Genomic DNA, 20,448 nt, shown 5'->3' on the forward strand with positions numbered 1-20,448 from the left:
GGACCCCTGGACGGTTAAGTCCACTCAAAGGTGATTATGGGGTGTGGCGCTCATCTTGCTTTTCAGGCCAAGGGAGCTGCTGTTTGTCCACAGACACCTTTCCAGGTCATGTGGTGCAACAGAACACCATGATGAGTGCCAGAGCGCATGGAAACGCCATTTCCCTTCCTGCCACAGCAATACCTATTTATCTACTTTCGTACTTCTAGGTTGGCAGAAGCTGGGACAGAGCAATGGGAGCTCACCCCATCGCACACATTCAAACTGCCGACCTTCCAATCAGCAAGCCCAAGAGGCTCAGACCATGTCCCTCTGAATTATCTGACAAATATAAAGTAAGTTTTTGAAAATTCCCACTTTTATAAACTCTCCATACTTTGCACTGAGAAAAGTGCTCCTGAGAAAAATCTTGCAATCATAATGACATCATAGAAGCTTTCATATATAAAGATCAGGATCCCCCTTTATGACATCACAGAACCCTTCCCCAGCTGATGGGTTGATTATATTCCCTGCATTCACATCTCTCCAGTGCTCGGGCTGAGAGCTTGGTCACGATGGAAGGATTTATTTGATTTATTTAAATCTTTTTTTAGACAATGAATATGAACTTAAACAGTTATTTGCTACGATTCCTACACAGGGAACATCAATTAGCAGAAGACATTTCTTGCTGAAAATTTCACAGAATGTTTTCTCAAGGTCCTTGTCAGGTTTCTCTCCTTTGGACAGTCTTATTGTTTCAAGATGTTATTGGCTTTTGTGAACGACCAGCTTGGACAAGAGTTGCTTGGGAAATGACTCCGCAGGATCTGGAACTACTGGCGACTAAACAGCAATCTAACTGTTTTCGTGATTCAATGTGTCAAGTATGCCATTGTTTTACTGGCTTAGGACTATCCAAAGAGTCTCTAGAAGTTGTGTATGCTGGTTGTAAAGTAGCATTCCTCATAGTGAGTGGTTTAGCTGTCCACTACCTGTTTACCAAACTGAAACTGAAATTGACACTGCCGAAACCCACAATGGTAAGATATTCTCAATTAGCACATTGTCTGGCTCCCTAGCTTTAATTTCCGACCTTTAACTCAGATTCCAATTTAATAGAAAAATATATGTAAAAAAACAAACCACGAGTCTTAATGCTGATCCCAGTCAGAAGTACTTTCTAAGTAACACGTGTCAGGACAAGGTGAGCACAGCCACACTATAAATCTACTGGTTTTATTTAACATCAATTTCCTCTACAGAACCCTGGAAGTTGTAGTATGAGCTGACAATTCTGTGAGAGATCCTTAGCACTCTCAGAACTGTGATTTTGCTAATTCTTTGCAAGGACAAAAGCATTTATAGTCTGGTGTGTAGATATGCCCAATGTGTACTTTGTACACAAAAAACTAAATTTTGAACAACTGAACCACCTGGGACTCTAACTACAGTGAACTGGCTAAATATGTGCCTAATTTATACTTTTACCTACTTATATGTTAAAGAATCAAGTGATCTCACTATCTAATAAGCTCAGCTTTCACAGAACAGCAGATAGAAGAGCAATGAGCATACAGTGGTACCTTGGGTTACATACGCTTCAGGTTACAGACTCCGCTAACCCAGAAATATCACTTCAGGTTAAGAACTTTGCTTCAGGATAAGAACAGAAATCATGCTCCAGCGGTGTGGCGGCAACGGGAGGCCCCATTAGCTAAAGTGGTGCTTCAGGTTAAGAACAGTTTCAGGTTAAGAACAGACCTCCGGAACGAATTAAGTACGTAACCAGAGGTACCACTGTACTACCATAAAGCCAAAGGGAAGGAGTAGGAGATGTTGTTTTTTATGCCACGGGGTCAAATCCAGGACAGCAATCTAAGACCAGGAGTACAGGGATTTCAGACATCAAATTCCTCTTAAAAGGCATAATAGCAGGGTCAGTGAAAGAGATGGCAACACTATTTAACTTGTAAATTGCTTTCGATGCAAAGTATTACTCCCTGTTTTTCCATTTTTCTCAGCCCTGTAGGACAATTGTCCAAGCACCTGCATTTCCAGTTGCTACCAAAGTGAATGATGAATACACCCACAACATGGACAAAATGCTCTACAGGCTGGTGGCCAACACCTCCAAGATGATGAAATACATGAAGCATGTTGCTCACCGTTACAAGAAAGAAGTCAAATATCGCAAATTAAGCAAAAAGAGCAAAGCAGATGAGTTTGATGAAGACGAACAGTTCTTCCCAATTTGTCCCCACAACCACAGCTCCAGTGGAGACACATAATGCATGAAACCTAAAACCCAGGTTCTTCCCTGCTATGTTCAGCTCATCTTTTCATAATCTTTCCAATCATACTCTTACGTCAACAGGGTAGCACAATAAATGGCAAAAATCTCAACATGCTTGATCAACCTTTTTGAGAAGAATTTAATGAAGAATCTTGTGGATGATTGAGGTGAAAGAGGCCAAAATGAAAGGCTATTAAACATTTATTTAAAAAAAAAATCTAGCCAAAAATTAAAGCCTGTATCTGATATGCTGTGATTCTTCCATATGACCCTGCTGTATTAAGCAACTTCAATATTGCACAATTAGGATAAACAATGCTACATTTGTCTGTCAGAAGATTCCTTTTTCACTGGTAACAAAAATATTATGTTAGCAATTAAATACCAGCCCTCCTCAATATATTTCATAGCTAGCCTTACCACTAAGGTAGCATTTCTATGGCAGCAGCAAACAAAAAGGATTTCCCTTCCATTGCTATCCTGATATAGCCTCTGCTCAGGAACGATAGGCAAAAAGGGTCATAAGGCATGAAACCTAAAAAGCAGGCAAACAGGCAGGTGACTCCAAGGAAAGTAGAGGGTGGACAAGAGATGCAATGGCAGAGGCCCAAGTTTACATGAGCTTGAACTCACCTGACAGAACAGTGTAAGACATCAGGGCATGAAAAGATCCCTCCACAGTTTCTCCCAGCAAAACCTGGTCTGATATATTTGGTTTCCTCTTCAACATCCCTCCCTTTCCTTGGAACAGCTGTGCCTGCCACCCATTGCATGGTCAGTCAGCAATAACACTTTGTGCAGCCCTTGTTGAGGAACATCTCTTCCCTTTAGTCACTGAGGCTGCCATGCACACTCCCTACAGAAATGATATAGAAGAGTACTCATCGTTGCAGTGTGTGTATGCCATCCCAATCCACACAAACTCTTCCTGGGAAGCCAACGCAACACAGAACGCAAAACAAACCAAATCAAATACAGTAAATGCAATCAAATGTATCCCACAAACACCATGTAGAACATCATCCTGGCCCAGCTAAGAACTAAACATGGAATCCTCACCAGTGAATGTGCCTTGCTGTGTTCCCCTCACTGTTAAATGTGTGGACCACAGCTGGTTTGCAACTAAATTTAACTATTTAGATTTGAGGTATCTCCTGTTCAGTCATGTCTTCAGGTGGGCAAGATACTATAATTAACAAGGTAGCTTCATGACCTCATCACAATGGAGCAAGTTCTTGACCTTGACCTTTCTCCCGTTCTCAGAGGCATACCCTTGTGCCCTTTGCAAGGAGCTGTATCGGTGCCTGCAAAGCTGGGAGAAACTGTGGAAGCCAACAAACAAATTGACTATGGGGTGAGCGAGACAGAGCTCCTGGCCTAGGAAGTGTCTCACTGAATTCAAAAGAGACTTACTTCTGAGCAGGCATATACACGGTTGCACTATTAGGGGCACCAAATATTGGCATTGCAAAGGGCACTGCTTTAAGCCAAAGCCGGCCACTGCACATGGGGGGGGGGGGGGAGAGCACTGAGCTTCTGGTTGGAGGGGGGAGAGGTTCCATTTTCCCAGGTGTTGCAAGCAGTGCCAGAGAGCCCTGTCACACACCAAGGGGCTTCTGGCGGTTCCCTCACTGCAAGAAGTGAACCAGTCGGAGGAGCTTCTCAGTAATGGTGCCTGCCCTGTGGAACGTCCTCCCATCAGATGACAAGGAGATGAGTAACACTATAACCTTTAGAAAACACCTAAAGGCAGCCCTGTATAGGGAAGCTTTTTAAGGTTTAATATTTTGTTATGTTTTTATATATGCTGGAAGCAGCCCAGAATGGCTGGGGCACAATAAAGTATTATTATTGGTCTGTCCATCTCTACTAGGGGCAAAGAGCAGCCCGGTTTTCCCAACTCCCTCACGGCTCCATCACTCTCTCACTTCAGCAGAGCAAGTTCCTCAGATCTCCTTCTTTTGCCTCTTTCTCCTCCCCTCATGCCAGTGCTACTGTAATGTGTTGGGGGCCACTATTACTGCAGAGATGGCCATGCTGAAGGCAAATGCCTGCTCCTCCTGCTGCCTGAGGCAGGGAGCTGGTGAGAGCAGTGATCCATAGGGAAGCCTTGGCTATGGCTCCAGCCTCTGGCCAAGTTGGGCACAGCTAAAGCTGGAAGGAGAAAAGGTGGATTCACAGGCCCTTTCTGCCTGTGCGCACACTCACCTGTGGCATGATTTTCACTCCCCACTGGGACTGCAGCCTTGGTGGGTGCCACTTCACCAATGTCTAGGTATGCCCATTCTACAATGGATAGCCACCGTTGGACTAGTCAGGCCTTTGGCCTGAATCACTAGGACTCACACTTATGTTCCATTGTAAACTATACACTGGCCTGTATAGTACTCTGAATGTCCAGCCAGGAGAACATGATCCTTGGGTTTGTAAAAACATTCAGGCACCCACCCCGCTGTCTGATTCCAAATAAAGAAAGTTTTTTTTAAGGAACTAGGTTGGTATTACAGATAGTTTTAAGCAAAGTAAATTGTTTTAGCATTCGAGTCAAACATTGGCAGGGACCGAGTAGGAGGAAGCATAGGGGGAATATTTGTTTTGCATTAAAATGTAAAATCTATATTTAAAATCAATATTTTTAAAAAGTGTTATGTGACTGTTCACATTTTAAAATACACATACAGTCATACCTTGATTCTCGAACAGAATGCATTCCAGGAGTCCTTTTGACTCCCGGAACCGTTCGAAAACCATAATAAATATTGATGTTTATCTTTCTTCACCCTTGTTTCTTCTTCTCCTTCTCCTTCATTCATTAATTAAATTTGTATACCGCCCTATACCTGTAGGTCTCATGCAAATCTTCCCTGGTGGGGTAGGAGGTGCCATTTTGGACCCAAGACATTTTGGCATCTGAGGTGGACCCATAAAGTGCAGCTCAGGTGGCTAGTTTTCATACATCTATCAGAGCTAGCCATCTGACCTGCACTATGCAAGCATACTCATAGAAATTACAGGGAAGGGGAAGAGGTGGAGCCCCCTCCCTTCTAATGAACCCCAGCACAGAATAACATAAAAATAAGAAATTAAATGCATTGAAAAAGCTCAGACTGTTGCACTACTAATAGCCACGCCCCTAGTGTCCAGTGGTGTGCAGTCATTGGACGAGGGAGACTAGGCTAATCCCCTAAATGTTTCCCTAGTGCCTGCTTCCCAAAGCCTGGGAGGTTTCTGCTTGGCTTAGGAAGAGAGGCGCAATGCTCTGATGGGTCCAAGAGCCCTCCTGCCACCTTCCCAAAGTCTGCCTAGCTTTAGGAAGGAGGCAGCAGAGCTCCAGCATCCTGTCAGAGGCCTGGTGCCTCCTTCCCAAAGCCCAGGAAGTTTCTGCCCAGCTTAGGGAAGGAGGCACAATGCTCACGGGCATGACATCAGCCCCCTCCCCCCAATTGCCCTTGCAAGCTGGTGCCTCTGGCCCTAACTGTTCCCTACAAAAAAATTCATCGCACGCCACTGCTAGTGTCCATTACAGCACTGCTGCAGGACACTTCCCCCTCTGCAACCAGGCGTGGTGGGAGCCAATGGAAGGATGGCAACAGCAAGACATTGCCACCCAAGTGCCTTCGAAACAATACAAATGCCACAGTACTCTCAGAAAGACACAGAAACACTCAGGCACCCACACTTTTAACCAACAAAGGCCTGTCCAGGCTGCCAACATTTTGGCATAGGACTGTGTCTTGGAAATGGGTGCTTGTTACAGCAACATCAGATATATGGTGTAACGTGCCTAAATGCTGCTGCACCATAAAACCTCTCCCATGCATACCAGCACCAGACTAGCTATGCCCTGAAAAAGACCATGGAGCTTTTTATTCACAGCTTTCTTGCTTTTAGGATACCTAGCTTCCTAGAGAAAAAATCAGTTTAGTGTCTCATCTTCTGACTTTTCTTTTTCTATGAAAATCAGCAATTAAAGTGTTTTACAGCACACAGTTAAGCATTATCACGTACTAATATCTGCAGATGAAGCTGCTATTAAAGGCATAGGAACAGAGGTCAGTTAAAAAGTTGGACACAGTAACTTGCACTGTGCTGGCACTCGTTTTCAGAAGCGCCTGCTGATCATGGTACATTCAAGGCTGGTCACGAGGCCGTGATAATCCCTCAGTTCAAGCGCATTTGACTCGCGTGATTTCAACCAAACATGGCTTGAAGGTGGGATGGTTGAAATTGTACAAGTCAAGGCAGGGAGCTTAAAAGCTCTTTTCCTGCTGGGTCCAATCAGGGCTGCCCAACACATAAAGAGCTTTTAAGTTCTTCACCTTGCTTGCTGGGCAAGGCCTGTGCAGCATGCTGGCTCTGGAAGGTTCTGGGATACTCCTGCAAGATTTTGCGGGACAATCTGAGTTCCTGTAAGATCTTGCGCAAGCACCACTAGCCTTCTAAAGTTGCTTGCTGGGCAAGGCCGGAGGCAGCTTTAAGGTAGTGTGACTGGTTTGGTTGCACTGGTCACCGCAATGCAGGGGCCGCCATAAGAATGCTGTCCACCACTGGCAAGGTGCACTCAGCTGACTGGCTCTGGTGATACTGGGGGTGCTCTTTCTCTCCCCTTCACTCATTAGCTGCGGAGCAGTTCCAAGGATTTGATTATACACAATTTTTGCTTATATGTGCAAGTTTTGGAACCAAACCCCTACGTACGATGAGGGATTACTGTAAACCACTATGAGACTGTGTGCAAGAATGACACTGTTTTCTTTGGTTACAACTGGCAGATATTTGACAGCAAATTTTATTTGTTTGTCTTTTATGCTATTCTTCAAATAATGGGTGATGAGCCTGCAGTGAGAAGAAGCATAACAGAATGCATTGTTAGGATCTGCCTTCCTAGGCTCACTGTGAATTTTTGCAGAACTGATCTCACTGAAGCTCTAGGAAGATCACTAGGTGGCAGTTGGGCACCAAACCAGACAGGGTAGTTGAAAAACAAGACTGAGAGCATTGTTGTATGGATGGGGATCTAAGGCTTTGAGATCAGGATGCCACCCAATCTTGGTGACTGAGATGAGAGGCAAAGCTACGTTTCTCTGACCAAAACCCAGCACTGAATCAGTCCAAAGGATCTTCATGCAGTTCAAATCATATTCATTTACACCTGTCTAGAATTATGGTCTTATCATGAGTAAGATCAGATCCACATCTCAAAGAAGCTTAGGTGTTACCGCTCTTACCTGCCCAATCCAAGAATGCAACACATTCTGTCTGCTCATATCGGCAGGCAATATCTCTAGCCTTTTCACCCCGGGAGGTGGTTGCATAAATGTCAGCTTCCAGTTCTATAAGAGTTTTCAAAGTCTCTAGTTGGCCCCAGGCTGCAGCACAGTGGAGGAGTGTATAACCTGAGAGAGTGAGCCAAATTAGAATGTGTAGTGGTATATAGAATACCCATTTATAACATTCTCTCTCTCTGTCTCTTCATTCACAAAACAAGCAAACATATCCAGCTACTTGGAAGCCAATATTTTAACCAGAATGTACCTTTAGCATCTCAATCTTGAGATTCAAACCATTCATTTATTGTTATTTTTAAAAGCGGGTTATCAGCATTCATTTACATACAGACAAGCAACTAGTGTCTACTTAAGGTTCTGGTACAAAAGGAATTTTGTGCTCAAGATACAATGTATGTTATACATCCTTTTTTTAATTGTAGTCTGTTCTTAGTGATCTCTTCAAAAATGTTTCCCATTGTCCTGTCAATATTATAGATTTTAAAAGAAAACCCAACTTTTGCCTGCTAAACAGATGGTGCAAATTTTGTAAATAATAAATATAGGTACATCTGTCCAATGTATTCCAGGTGAAAACTGTTATGTTCTGATAATGCCTTATAGGGCATTTTAAGGAAAAACAGACTTGTTATGAACTGCTTGCATGGTGTTCTGCAGAGAGGAAGGATCACCCTCAGACAACCAGGTAGAGAGGGCTTTTTTCCCCAACTACAGAGAAAAAAGTATGAGCAGGCAAACTAGTAAAAAAAATGTGGAGTACATTTTATGCATAACTGGTCAGTTATGTACCTCGGGCCGTCTTATCCTTCAGATCAACCCCATATCTTGCCAGTGTCCGGATAACGTCGCTCTGCCCAGCCATACAGGTTGCATACAGCAGGCCTCTGCCCACAATATCCTTTTCCATTAAAAGCCGATTGGCTTTTTCATGATCAGGATCTTCCAGGTCCTCAAAAATCTGTTGTACGCCCTCTGTGTCACCAGTTAGACAAGCTCTCAGGAGAGGATTGAAAGGTGCTGGTTCCTCTTGAGGCCCCAAGTTCTCATGCTCACTTTTGTTTGCCGAGTCCACTATCTCCTCTTTTGATTCCATTTTCCTGGAATAAGCCTGAAAAGGAACAAAATGGAACCTAATTTTTGTCTGCAGGAAATTCATACTATTTGGTCAAGGACAAATCAAAAGGTTGTTAGGTCTCTAAGTATCCTTTCTTTTTGACTAGGGGATGTTGGAAGATAATAAGAAAGAAATCCATCCTAACAGTTATCAGCTCACCCACCCATGATCACATTTTTCCCTTTCCTCATTCTAGTCATACATTTTCCATCCAGATTTGTGGTTGAAAACTAATATGCTTCCCATCTTTCATGTCCACTACTAGGTTTTCCTGCAACTCCTGGGAGTAAGAAAGAATGCAGAAAAACTACTTCTGAAAAACCTTGTATCACCAGAATTACTACACTCACAGTGTGAATCTGTGCGTGTTTATCCAGAAGAAAGTCCCACTGAGTTCAGTTAGTGCACATAGGATTACAAAGTTCCAACATAACTTTCTCAAAATGTGACCCACAAATATTTGATTACACTACTGGCATAACAACATGTGTTTGAAGAAGTCAGATAAAAAGGGAAGATATCAAAATATTATCTCCTGTTGCTCATAAACAATTGGGTGGAACTTATCCAATCTCAACAGCTAATGTTCTTTGTATTCCACAAAATCTGTAAAAAGTTTCAAAATATAATCCTTTTGCCATAGTATTTTCTCTCCTTTCTGGTTTGGTTCAAAGATACTGTTAGATGTCACCCCTATCTCCCTGAGCTGTGCAAGATTCCAGGGGATCCATGTGCGCTATACGCAGGGCCTGGTTTTCCTTTTTGGGGTTTTCCCTAAGAAATGAAGTACACGTATTTGTCAGTCTCATTCAAGGTGTACCAAATCTATTTGGGGGTTTTTGTGTTTTTTTGGTATTTGTATCCCTCTTGAACAGCCTTCTCCCAACCTTGGCACCTTCCAGATGTTGGACCAAAACCCTGATCAGCCTCAGCCAGTGTGACCTGAAATCACCTGGAATGATGGGATTTGGGGTACAAAAGATTTGAGAGCACCAAGCTGTTGAAGGCTACTCCTGTGTTCTGCTAAGATTGCCAAGTGCCAACCACTCCATGAAGCCTTTGACATGTTCCTCACTGTGAGGAAGTCTAACTGAAATGAAGTCTTCTCCCATTTTATCCATGCCTTGTGCCCATATCTTGACAAGGAGTCCCTTTTGAGGCAGAGGCCTGTCCCTTTGCTTGTTCTTTGTAAATGTGCCAATGGGTATGTGGCTGGTGCTAAATAAATAAATAAAAATAAAATAAGATATAACCACCAAATAACTTTCTGGACACTCAGATTATCCTGCCTGCCTGATAGCAAAACTACAGGGTTTGTATTCAAGCAACTTTTTTTTTATTTCATAAAATTTATACCCCGCTTGATTGTGAAAAATATACGTAAAGAGATAAAACAATAATTTTGAGGAAAAAATCACAACCATACTTTTGAGTATTATAACTTTTGTATGTTTTAAGAGATTAAAACCACCCCAACTTTCTAAGCATGTGGGTGGGCAGGCCTGAACAAGAATGTTTTTAGCATTCTTTTACTCAGAATAGAGCCATTAACAATTAACGACATAGGTTTATTAATTTTGATAGGTCTACTCTGAGTAAAAGTTAGTTGACTAAAACCCCATGGTTTTTTCCACACACTCTTTCCCCCCCCCCCAGCTCTTCCCCCCCCCAGCTCCTCGCCCCGCTTTTTCTGACCTCCTCCTTCGCCCCCGCGCTTCCTTCGCGCCGCAGCGCAGGAGCGGATGCCGTCGCCATGGCAACGGCGCGGGAACTCCCTGAGGCCGGAACTTCCGCGCGGCAGCTCGCCGTTCCCGAACGGACACCTAACAGGACCGGGCGGCTTCCGGCCGGCGGTGCACCCGGGTTTGGGGCGGGGGGGGGGCGCGGGGGCGGGGTGTGTGCGCTGCGTGCGCGGCTCCTACCGGCAGTTTCCGGGACCAGCAGGAGCTGCCGGAGCCGCTGCGGTGCCGAAAGAAGCCGGGAAGGACCCTTCGGAAGGCCGCCCCGCCCCCGCCGCTCCCCGCCTCCGCTGCGAGGTCGGTTCTCGAGGCAGCCGGGGCGGAGGAGGGTGAGGAGGGGCGGGGGGGGACGCGAAAGGGGGAGCGCGTACAAGAGCCCCTCAGGCCAAAGGTCCTCCGGTCCCGGGGCCTGCTCCCTTCCCGCCGGGTGCTTCCCCCGTCTGCCGGGCACGGAGGCAGCAGCTCTCTTCGCCTCGCTCCCGGCCCCTGGCATGCAGCGGGGTATACTGCCTCCGAACGTGGAGGCTCCATTTAGCTGTCGCCGTTGATGGACCCCCTGCCCGCCCGCCCGCCATGGATCTTGTTTGTTTGTTTAGTCATCCCGCAGACCCGCTCCTGGGCCAGGGCAAGAAGCCGAGGGGGGGAAGGTGCATGGACCCTAGAATATGTCAGGTGGTTTGAGGTGGAGAAAATGGAGTTTGGGTGACCAAGCTGGAAGATGGACTTGCAGCGGGGGAGGGCGGGGGGATCCAGTGCGGCTGCATCGGACCAAGGAGGCGCTGAGTACCACGGGAGGCTTTAGTCCAGGGGATTTATTTAGTTGCTTTATTTTTTGGCCTTCGAGGATGCATCAGTTTGGATCCTGGGCTTTTAGAAGATTTGCCTTCTCTGACAGCTTCCCAAACTTCTGCAGTGATTGGCTGCATAATCCTTTACATGCCTACTCAGAACTAAGTTCCATTGAATCAAATGGGTCTTGCTTCCAGAAATCAGTGGATAGGGTTGCTACTTTAGATGGCCTGCCTATGAATCTCTGGGAATCTGAGATTCACTCTGTTGGTGCCCAGTTTCAGCATCCCATGGAGGTTATCTGATATATTTTTGGGTAGGAAAGTGGAATTTACAGCCTGCAGGCCAATCTTGGCCCACCAGGGGGGTCCAGTGAGGTCATTTCCCCCAGACCATGCCCACCCACTATCAGCTGACATCACTGCTGAACGAAGGAGAGAACAGAGGTTAATTCTGCACTGGTGGCACACCCTGTTCCCAATAGGGAACAGGACCACACAACCTAGGCAGCAAGATTTAGTCCCTGCTTTTCAGCCTTTTAAAACCAATGGTATTGATTATTTAAAGGCAGAGCATTGAGAGACTTACATACCTGTGCAAGGGATTTTAACAGGTGGATGGGACAACCTACCTGTTAGTCATGTGATACCCTAATCACATGTGACCCCAACCACCTGTAAAGTTTGTCCTAATCAGGATCTGACCCTAGCCCAATTTTTGGGAAACCTTGATTTTTTTCAGGGCTGAAAAAGTGCTAGAATTCTATTCTGCAGGTGCTGTTTTGGTATAGAATAGGTAAAGCATTTCAAATTCTTAGGTGTTGTAATCTAACTTTTAGGAACCTTTGTGGTCACTCATCAATTTCTTTTTTTGTCCAGTCCTGTTGATCTCAATGGATAAAATGAATAGAAGGCAGGGATTCTTGATTATTCAGGGCTTGTGAATTACCTCAACTTCATAGCAAGGTGAGTGACTGTAAACATGGTTCGTTCACCAATCTCTGTTTTCTTTTAATATGAGTTATGATAGCTGAAATGCTTTTTAATGTTTTAAAAACCATAATTGGACATGGTACTTTTACTTTGGATATGGTAATGGATAAGTATAAAGTTCTGTTTCAGGTAGACTCTGCCCTGATGTTCTGACTACTAGATAAGGAGAGTACTGTATATAAATTTTTAAAATCCTTTTTCTAATAACTGTTTCATTGTACTTTTATATTTGCAATAGTATTGCATATAACAGCCAAATTCTTGTAAAATAGACCCCTTGGGGATACGTATTAGGAATGGGGCTTTCCTGAACTGCCTGTGTCTTCCGTGGGACTGCAAGTGTGGTGGCCTTGTGTTTGGAGTATCAGACTGACACCTAGGAGAGCAGGGTTCAAATACCCATTGCGCCATGGAGTTTTCTGGGTGACCTTAGTCCAGGGGTGGCCTATCTGGTTTGCCGCCTGAGGCAAAATGGGAAGGTGCCACCCTGCACGTGTGCCACCCGCACCCCCTTGCTGCCCCTGCCAAACCCTTGCTCACCAGGGGTGCACAGTTGTGGTTGCAGTGAGGTCTTGCAAGAGGGTGCAGAGGCCTCCAGAGACTCTTGTGTAATCTCGCCAGAAGCCACTGCAGCCCCTTCTCCTCACTTCTCAGCCTCAGTCTGCCTCATGGACAGACCAGCTCTGCCTTAGACCATTCACCATCTCTCAGCTTAGCCTGCCTCAAGGGTTGTTCTGAGGATAAATTTGGAGGGAGAAAGTGTGCATGCTATATTGAGCTCCTTGGAGGAAAGGTGAAATATAAATGTAAATATCAGGAATAACTTTCTGAGGGTAAGAGCTGTATGATAGCGGAATGGACTCCCTCAGAAGGTGGTGGACGCTCCTTCATTGGAGGTTTTAAAGCTGAAGTTGGGTGACCACCTCTCAGGGATGCTTTAGCTGAGGTTCCTGCATTGCAGGGGTTTCGACTAGATGACCCTTGGGACCCCTTCCAGCTCTTGGATTTTATAGTTCTATGTTGTGTATATTATGGGAATGTTTATTTTACTTTTATGCCTTCCTGCATCTGGCAAGGGGGCGCACATTTTCACATGCCACTTTAAACCACAGTTAAGCTTAACCTTAGTTTAAAAGTGAAAGCACACTGCACTAGCGCATGGGGAAAAGATTCTCCCTCACTCCTGCTGCACTATGGAAACTAAGACATGGTTTGGCTTAGTGCTTTGTCAAAAGCTGTGTTCATGGTTTGCCTCTTCCAAATAAACCATGAGCTGTAAGCAAAAAACAAACCTTGCTTACAGCTTGGAACCAAACTTGGAGCAAGATAAACCAGGAGCCTGGGCTTGAACCATGGCTAAGTTTCCTGCAGTGCAGCAGCAGAGGAATGAAGCAGCCACAAACTTCTCCCTGCATACCAACACACGGTGCATTCACCTTTAAATCACAGTCAAGCTTAACTGTTTAAAGTGACATGCGAACCAGGCCAATATGAATGCCAAGTGGAAGTAAAATATTAGACAAGCTTGGTAATTTGAACATCTTAAAGAAGAATTGCCTGAGAAAATTCTAATTCTTTTTTTAAAAAAATCTGCATCAAGGAAGGCAGGGTAGAAATGTAAAAAATCGTAATTGTCTAATGGGCTTACTCCCTGGTCTGTGTATTTAGGAAAGGAGACCTCTGTTTCCTCTCCTCCCCCATGTGCCTCCAAAAACTTCTCTGGAGGGTCTCTGGGGAGCTAGAGGGGACAGAGGAGGAAACTCCATTGCACACTTTGGAACTCTTGCAATGTTGGAACTGCAGCATGAAGACTAAGTTATACTCTTAATAAACCTATTGCAGCAAATAGATTTAAGTTGGTAATGGCCAACCTAAGTCAACTGATTTCATTGGATTTACTCTATGCCCTGATTATACTACTCATAGATTACAGATCAGTAGAGTGGATTGTCACACACTATTTCATTCTTTTCTTTAGCACTGGCACAGAAGTGTAGGTTGAAGACTTCTCTTTGCAGTGCATGGACGGAAAGCCAATGCGCAGGTAAGATGCAGAAAGAGAAATTATCGTAGATTAAATTCAGACATTAAACCAAATCATGGTTTATACTTATTACAGAGTAGAACGCAAACCATGTTTAAGTTATGTATACACAGAGACAAGAATGATTTAGACTTTCTTCTCATTTTCTTTCTGCTCAGTATACCTGTTTCTGTGCTGCAATTGCCTCTTGAGATGGGAGTGATAATTATAACTACAATGGTACCTCCGGTTGCGGACGGGATCCGTTCCGGAGGTCCAGTTGGATCCCGAGGTTTCTGCAAATGGAGGTGCCTGTTCTGTGCACACATACGGCACGATAGAGCGCTACTGCATATGCGCGCGCGGCAAAACCCAAAAATATACTTCCGGGTTTGCCGTGTGCGTATCCTGAAGGATACATAACAAGAGGGGCATGTAAGTAGAGGTACCACTGAATTCATTAATTCAGATTTCACAGCACACCATAGTTAGCACAAATAACTAGGTTTTGGTGTGCAGACTGAGCTGAGTCAGTGCTTGGCAATACTTGCTGTTAACAATTTTTAAATCGCAAAACTCAGCTGCTGGTGGTGAAGCTAAGAGTTTCATTAACTACAGTGGTACCTCTGGATGCGAACGGGATCCGTTCTGGAGCCCCGTTCGCATCCTGAGTAGAACATAACATGCGACAGAATAGGACTTTTCTTCTCTTTCCCTGCCCCCCCCCTGTGCCCCCCCCCCAAATTGCCCATTAGTATCACTGGTATTTTCCTTTTCCAGGTGTGCCAGTAATCGAGCAGGCGAAACAGGAATGGATGTAACGAGCCGCTGCACTCTCGGAGATCCCAACAAGCTCCCGGAAGGAGTGCCACAGCCTGCTCGCATGCCTTACATCTCAGACAAGCACCCCCGGCAAACCCTGGAGGTCATAAACCTGTTGCGGAAGCACCGGGAGCTGTGCGATGTGGTGTTGGTTGTGGGGGCCAAGAAGATCTATGCCCACCGGGTGATCCTCTCAGCTTGCAGCCCTTACTTCCGAGCAATGTTCACAGGGGAGCTTGCAGAGAGCCGGCAAACGGAGGTGGTAATAAGAGATATTGATGAGAGGGCCATGGAGCTTCTGATTGACTTTGCGTACACATCCCAAATCACGGTGGAAGAGGGCAACGTTCAGACGTTACTGCCAGCTGCCTGCCTCCTCCAGCTAGCTGAGATCCAAGAGGCCTGCTGTGAGTTCCTGAAGAGACAGTTGGATCCTTCCAATTGCCTTGGCATCCGGGCATTTGCTGATACCCACTCCTGCAGAGAACTTCTGAGAATTGCTGACAAATTCACCCAACATAACTTTCAAGAGGTAAGTGATCCATTTGCCTCTAAGGCCTGGTCTACACAAACAAAGGAATCTATACCACTTCTGAGCACTCCTCGGCATTTTTTCCTGAACTGTCCCTGCAGTTAGAAAATCACCAAAACAGGGAAAAAGTTGGTCCTAGAACCTTGCTTCTTGATAAGTAAGGGTTTTTTAAAAAAATAATAATAATATGTGGAAGCATTCCAAATTGGAATCCTCTATATACAGGCTGAAGTTCAGTCCATGAGTCTATCTTGCATCTTGTGTGTCTGAGAGGTGCTGGCTGGAAAAAGCCCTGGCTTCAGATATAAGATTAACCAATACTGCAAATGACAGTTTGGGGGGGGGGGGCAATATTGTGGAGTTTACATGACCAAGAAATTGGATTGCCTATTAGCAGATCACTTGGCTGTCTCCATGGCTTCCTTTAGTGTACTTGAGTTGCTTGATCTAGAACTGTTCTCCTAATTGCATTGGAGGAGTGCTCTGGTGAAAGAAAAGGTGGTTTCCGAGGTATGATCGGTAGCTAATTTGGCCCTTCATTCTAGTTTATAGCTGTTGTTTCTCTTTCCTCCCTTTTCTAGAGGTTATCAAAAACGAGCTTGCATGTTTTAAGCCAGGGCTCAGCAACCTAAGGCCCATGGGCCAGAATTGGCCCGTGGAGGTCGTTTGACTGGCCCATGAGCCACCCCAAACCGAGTTGCCAGCTTGTGCACTGCGCTAAACTAGTGCAGTGTGGCACGTGGACTCACTTCCACGGCACCGGAAATCACGTCTGCGCACACGCAGACACTGGAAATCGCGGGCATGCACACACAGACGCTGGAAATCATGGGTGCACACATGCAGACGTCGAAAATTGCGCATGTGCGACCCAGCCCACAGAGAGATTTCCGCGGGACCGATCTGTCCCAGGCAAGATAAACCTTGCTGACTCCTGTTTTAAGCAGTAGGTTTCTCTTGTTTTAGCTGTTTGGGTTGATGCTAGACCTGTATAACTTGTGACCCACCAAGCCTGAGCATAGCCAAGCAGTCACAATATTTGGCCCAAGCAGACAGCAAAAGCAATGGACTGACCAAGTCCATGGTGAACTGTATGTGGATTGGTGGCTCATAAGATATGCAGGCCTCATAGAATCAATTTTGTGATTTCCCTAAGACTCAAGCGACTATAGATATTTCCTACAGTTCAGTTTGATAGGCTTCAAGGGGCTTGTCCAGTCAATGTTCTTTCCTCTGTTTCAAATGTGAGAGTCTCTCTGATTCTTCTCTTATCTTCTGAGAAACTTGCTTCCTCCCAGAGCCTAGAACAAATTTATTAACTTGTTTGCAGCATGTCAGAGGCTTGTAATTCATGCTAGCTAAGTCCTTGGCAGTTTTTAGGAGTCTCTGGTTCCCTCTGAAGTGCATTTGCACTCATGGCCTCTGTGTGTATTTTTAGAGAAAGTGAGCAGAACAGGGGTGGGATCAAATAAGCCCACCCCCTTGTCCTGAGATGCTCTTGTATTCTGCCTCAAGCCTAGGTCAAGAAGGCTTTTTCAGATTTATCTGCAAAACAGTTAGTAATTTTATCCGATACTTTTTGTTCTGGCTTTTGTCTGTATTACAGGTGCAGCTGCTTTAATAGCTAAGATTCCTCATTCATGTGTATAACCCTCCTATCCACCCCTGAATATGGTTTCTGTTGATTTACAAAATGGGTAATGGAAGGCATAAATAACTTGGTACATTATTATTATCAACTGCCTTTTAGGGTTGGTTGTTGTTATTTCCAGATTACAGATAAGAAAACTGAGGCTGCAATGATGTTTGGCCCAAGACAAGCTCATAGCTGGCAAGGATTTGAAATGAAGCCTTCTGTATTCAAAGCAGCTCAGTCTATCTACTGGCCCAGCCTAACTTAACCTGTATTGTTATTTAAAAGTTACCAGTATGTTGCTTTCTGAGGTTTGTAAAATGCTTGTACCAAAATACTGAGAAGCAGAAGGTTTCATTGGTGAACAGGACTTTTCACCTGCAGTTCATAATGCTTGCTGGTTGCTTGAAGATCTTTCCATGACTCTGTATTCTTGCATCTCTGTGCAGGTGATGGAAAGTGAGGAGTTCATGCTGCTTCCAGCCAATCAGCTAATTGACATCATATCCAGTGATGAACTGAATGTCCGGAGTGAAGAGCAGGTCTTCAATGCAGTGATGGCCTGGGTGAAATATAGCATTCAGGAGAGGCGACCTCAGCTCCCCCAGGTGACCGTTGGATTACAGGACTTTTCTTCCACAAGGACATGCATGCTGATGGGACTTTGCCAGGACCTACTGGCATTCATTTACTTATAGCATTATCAATTATCCATGACAACATTAGCAAAAAAGACAGGTTGTTGCACCAAAGACCTTACAGGGAGGGAGGAGAGGGAAGAAATATCAGTTCCCACTTTAGCCTTTTACTTATGGAGCCATAAGAAAAACACAGACTTGTTCCTGCCTTCCAATATTCTGGTCAATGAGTGAAAATGCATTAGGAAGGAGCACTTGTCACTTATATCTCTCTCAAATTGTATCAAAAGCAAATGTATACTTTATTAGAGCTATTTATTGGCTTTTACATAACATTCAGCTTCAGAAGCAGCATCCCATTAGATACCAGTTGCTGGGGTGTAGCAATGGGAGGCAACTACTGCCTCCAAGGCGATTTTGGGCTTCCCAGGAGGACCTACTGGCAGCTGTGGGAAACAGGATGCTGGACTAGATACCATGTGTGGGCTTTGGCTGGCTTGAAAGTGCAGAACCCTGCTGAAGTCAACCCTTTTGCAACAAGGGCTCCTACCTTGCAGGCTTTTTAAGCAGAGGTTGGATGGCCATCTGTCATGGATGCTTTAGCTGAGATTCCTGCATTGCAGGGAGTTGGGCTAGATGACCCTTGGGTCCCTTCCAACTCTATGATTCTATGATTCTACGAAAGGCAGGAAGTCATCAGGGGTGAGGGACTGACCCCTTCTCAAAAACAGAAAGTGCCTTCACAGACCCAAAGGTGAGGCCCTTTCCCAACTGTTCTCAAGGGGAGAATAACACAGTTCTGCATTAATTTGTCTAATCTCATTTTAAAGGCATGTAAACTAGTGGTCATCACCATTACTTGTAGTTAGTCCTCTAAATTGATCATGCATTGTGTAAATAAGTGCTTTATTCTGATCTACTTGTAACACATCATGATTTCAGCGCATCAGCCAGCAAAAGAGAATCTAACACTGGTTTTGAAGCAGCTTTACAAACCAAAGCTTCTGCTAACTATAGCTTGATGTGATGACAGGCCATGGTTATGGCGTCACATCATTTCCAGAGGCTGCTGTACCATAGAGACAGGAGTAGACTTGGAAGCTGAGTGAGAAGGTGTTCTAAATAAGGCTGAGCAACAACTTTCTCTGCAGAGAACTTTTGGTTTGAATAATTTGTGGACAGGATTGAGGGGGCAAATAGTGTCAAAACCACCTCCCTGACTCTCCCTCGCTTCCAATCACCATCTGTTTTGCAGCAACACTCCTGCCAGCCGTTGTGCTAGATAGCATTTCTTTCCCTCATTGCATAGCAGTGCTCAGAAATTGTAGAAAGCTACCAAGATGTGCTGAATCATCATCTAGTTTGTCCACTGCGAATAGGGTGGCGAAGTTGGGGTGCCATTTCAGCTCGGCCCTAGAGTTTAGAAGCCCAAACCATGTTTGGCATGATGAGTGAATGGAGCATGTTGGTTTTTTTACATCTGATAACGTGATCTTCACAGAAAGCATTCCCATAACTTCTGGCATATGCTGGGCACTCTTCATCAGTGTGGTGCCCCATCCCACGTCTGATCCACTGTCCTTGATTTGCAGGTGTTGCAACATGTGCGCCTGCCACTGCTCAGCCCAAAGTTCCTGGTAGGCACAGTTGGTTCTGACCCGCTCATTAAAAGTGATGAAGAATGCAGGTAAGTCGCCACAGTACATCTACATTTTGAAAGCCAAAAAGTCTTTGTCAGTGAGATCTTCTGTCAGAACTCGTCTTTTGGAAGCTTGACTATTTTTGTGTGTCAGACTGCCATGTTAAAAAAATAACTATCGTAAAATGGAATGTTTAAAGTGCCCTTCTAGGACCTGAAATTAGGATGCAGCATACAGTGGTCAGGGGATAAAATAGGTAATGGCAGTATCTTCTGTTGACAGAACGGAGGTGCATGAATATTTCATTCAGTTGCACAAATTTATTTAATAAAAATATTACTCTCCTTCTCTGTGGCTCACACAACAAAAGCTGATTCTGGTCCACCCTATCTTATTTTCCACTCCTGACAAAATTATGGCATTTCAAATGTTGGATTATCTTATAACTTTCCTACTGCCTTTCTTTCTAACATGAAACTAATTGTGTTTCTGCTCTGCATATGGGCATTATATCAGACTGTAGCAGTAGCCCATAGGGATGATGGGAGTTGTAGTTCAGCAATATCTGGAGGGCCACACATCCCCCATCCCTACTATCATGTAAAATGCTTTCTTTCTCAAATGACCAGTTTATTACAAAGTTAGACTGTCTTCCCACAAAATATATCTTCTGTCACCAGCATCTTTTGTTGGGGTGGGGTTGAGAGATTCTGAGAAGCACAAACTTCTGTGAGCCCAGTATATAAAAAGATTATTATTCAGTTGTACTGTTGACAAATTAAACTGGTACAGCATGATTTGTGGAATCTGTACTGTAAAGTAAATCCCTCCAAGATCAATAACATTTTGCCAGTGCAGGATTGCAACTTCCATCAGGCATAGGGAACCTTTTTGGCCTAATGGGCCAGATCTTTATCTCCCCCACCCTGGCTGCCCAACTTTGACAGCTGGGTGAGACCA

At 44.7% G+C, this 20,448-nt stretch overlaps 2 protein-coding genes across 6 annotated transcripts in view; one reads left to right on the plus strand and one right to left on the minus strand.

Moving 5' to 3' along the window:
- The window catches only part of ANKRD45 (ankyrin repeat domain 45), a 25,618-nt gene extending 14,165 nt beyond the window's left edge, over positions 1 to 11,453 (minus strand). The window contains exons 1-3 of one of the 4 annotated variants that reach the window (XM_028732305.2): positions 10,376 to 11,440; positions 8,356 to 8,674; positions 7,507 to 7,674 (exon numbers count right to left, since the gene is read on the minus strand). In XM_028732305.2, coding sequence (XP_028588138.2) covers positions 7,507 to 7,674; positions 8,356 to 8,674; positions 10,376 to 10,912 — 1,024 coding nt within the window. In that variant the 5' untranslated portion in view covers positions 10,913 to 11,440. Of the gene's footprint in view, positions 1 to 7,506; positions 7,675 to 8,355; positions 8,675 to 10,375 lie in introns of all 4 variants that reach the window. The other 3 variants (XM_028732306.2, XM_028732307.2, XM_077928205.1) reach the window with 3 other exon arrangements.
- Positions 10,578 to 20,448, plus strand: part of KLHL20 (kelch like family member 20) — a 24,302-nt gene continuing 14,431 nt past the window's right edge. The window contains exons 1-6 of one of the 2 annotated variants that reach the window (XM_028732303.2): positions 10,578 to 10,716; positions 12,087 to 12,173; positions 14,179 to 14,244; positions 15,004 to 15,577; positions 17,660 to 17,818; positions 19,441 to 19,535. In XM_028732303.2, coding sequence (XP_028588136.1) covers positions 14,222 to 14,244; positions 15,004 to 15,577; positions 17,660 to 17,818; positions 19,441 to 19,535 — 851 coding nt within the window. In that variant the 5' untranslated portion in view covers positions 10,578 to 10,716; positions 12,087 to 12,173; positions 14,179 to 14,221. Of the gene's footprint in view, positions 10,749 to 12,086; positions 12,174 to 14,178; positions 14,245 to 15,003; positions 15,578 to 17,659; positions 17,819 to 19,440; positions 19,536 to 20,448 lie in introns of both variants that reach the window. The other variant, XM_077928204.1, reaches the window with a different exon arrangement.

The sequence above is a fragment of the Podarcis muralis genome, chromosome 5 (assembly GCF_964188315.1).
Source record: "Podarcis muralis chromosome 5, rPodMur119.hap1.1, whole genome shotgun sequence".
Taxonomy (NCBI): domain Eukaryota; kingdom Metazoa; phylum Chordata; class Lepidosauria; order Squamata; family Lacertidae; genus Podarcis; species Podarcis muralis.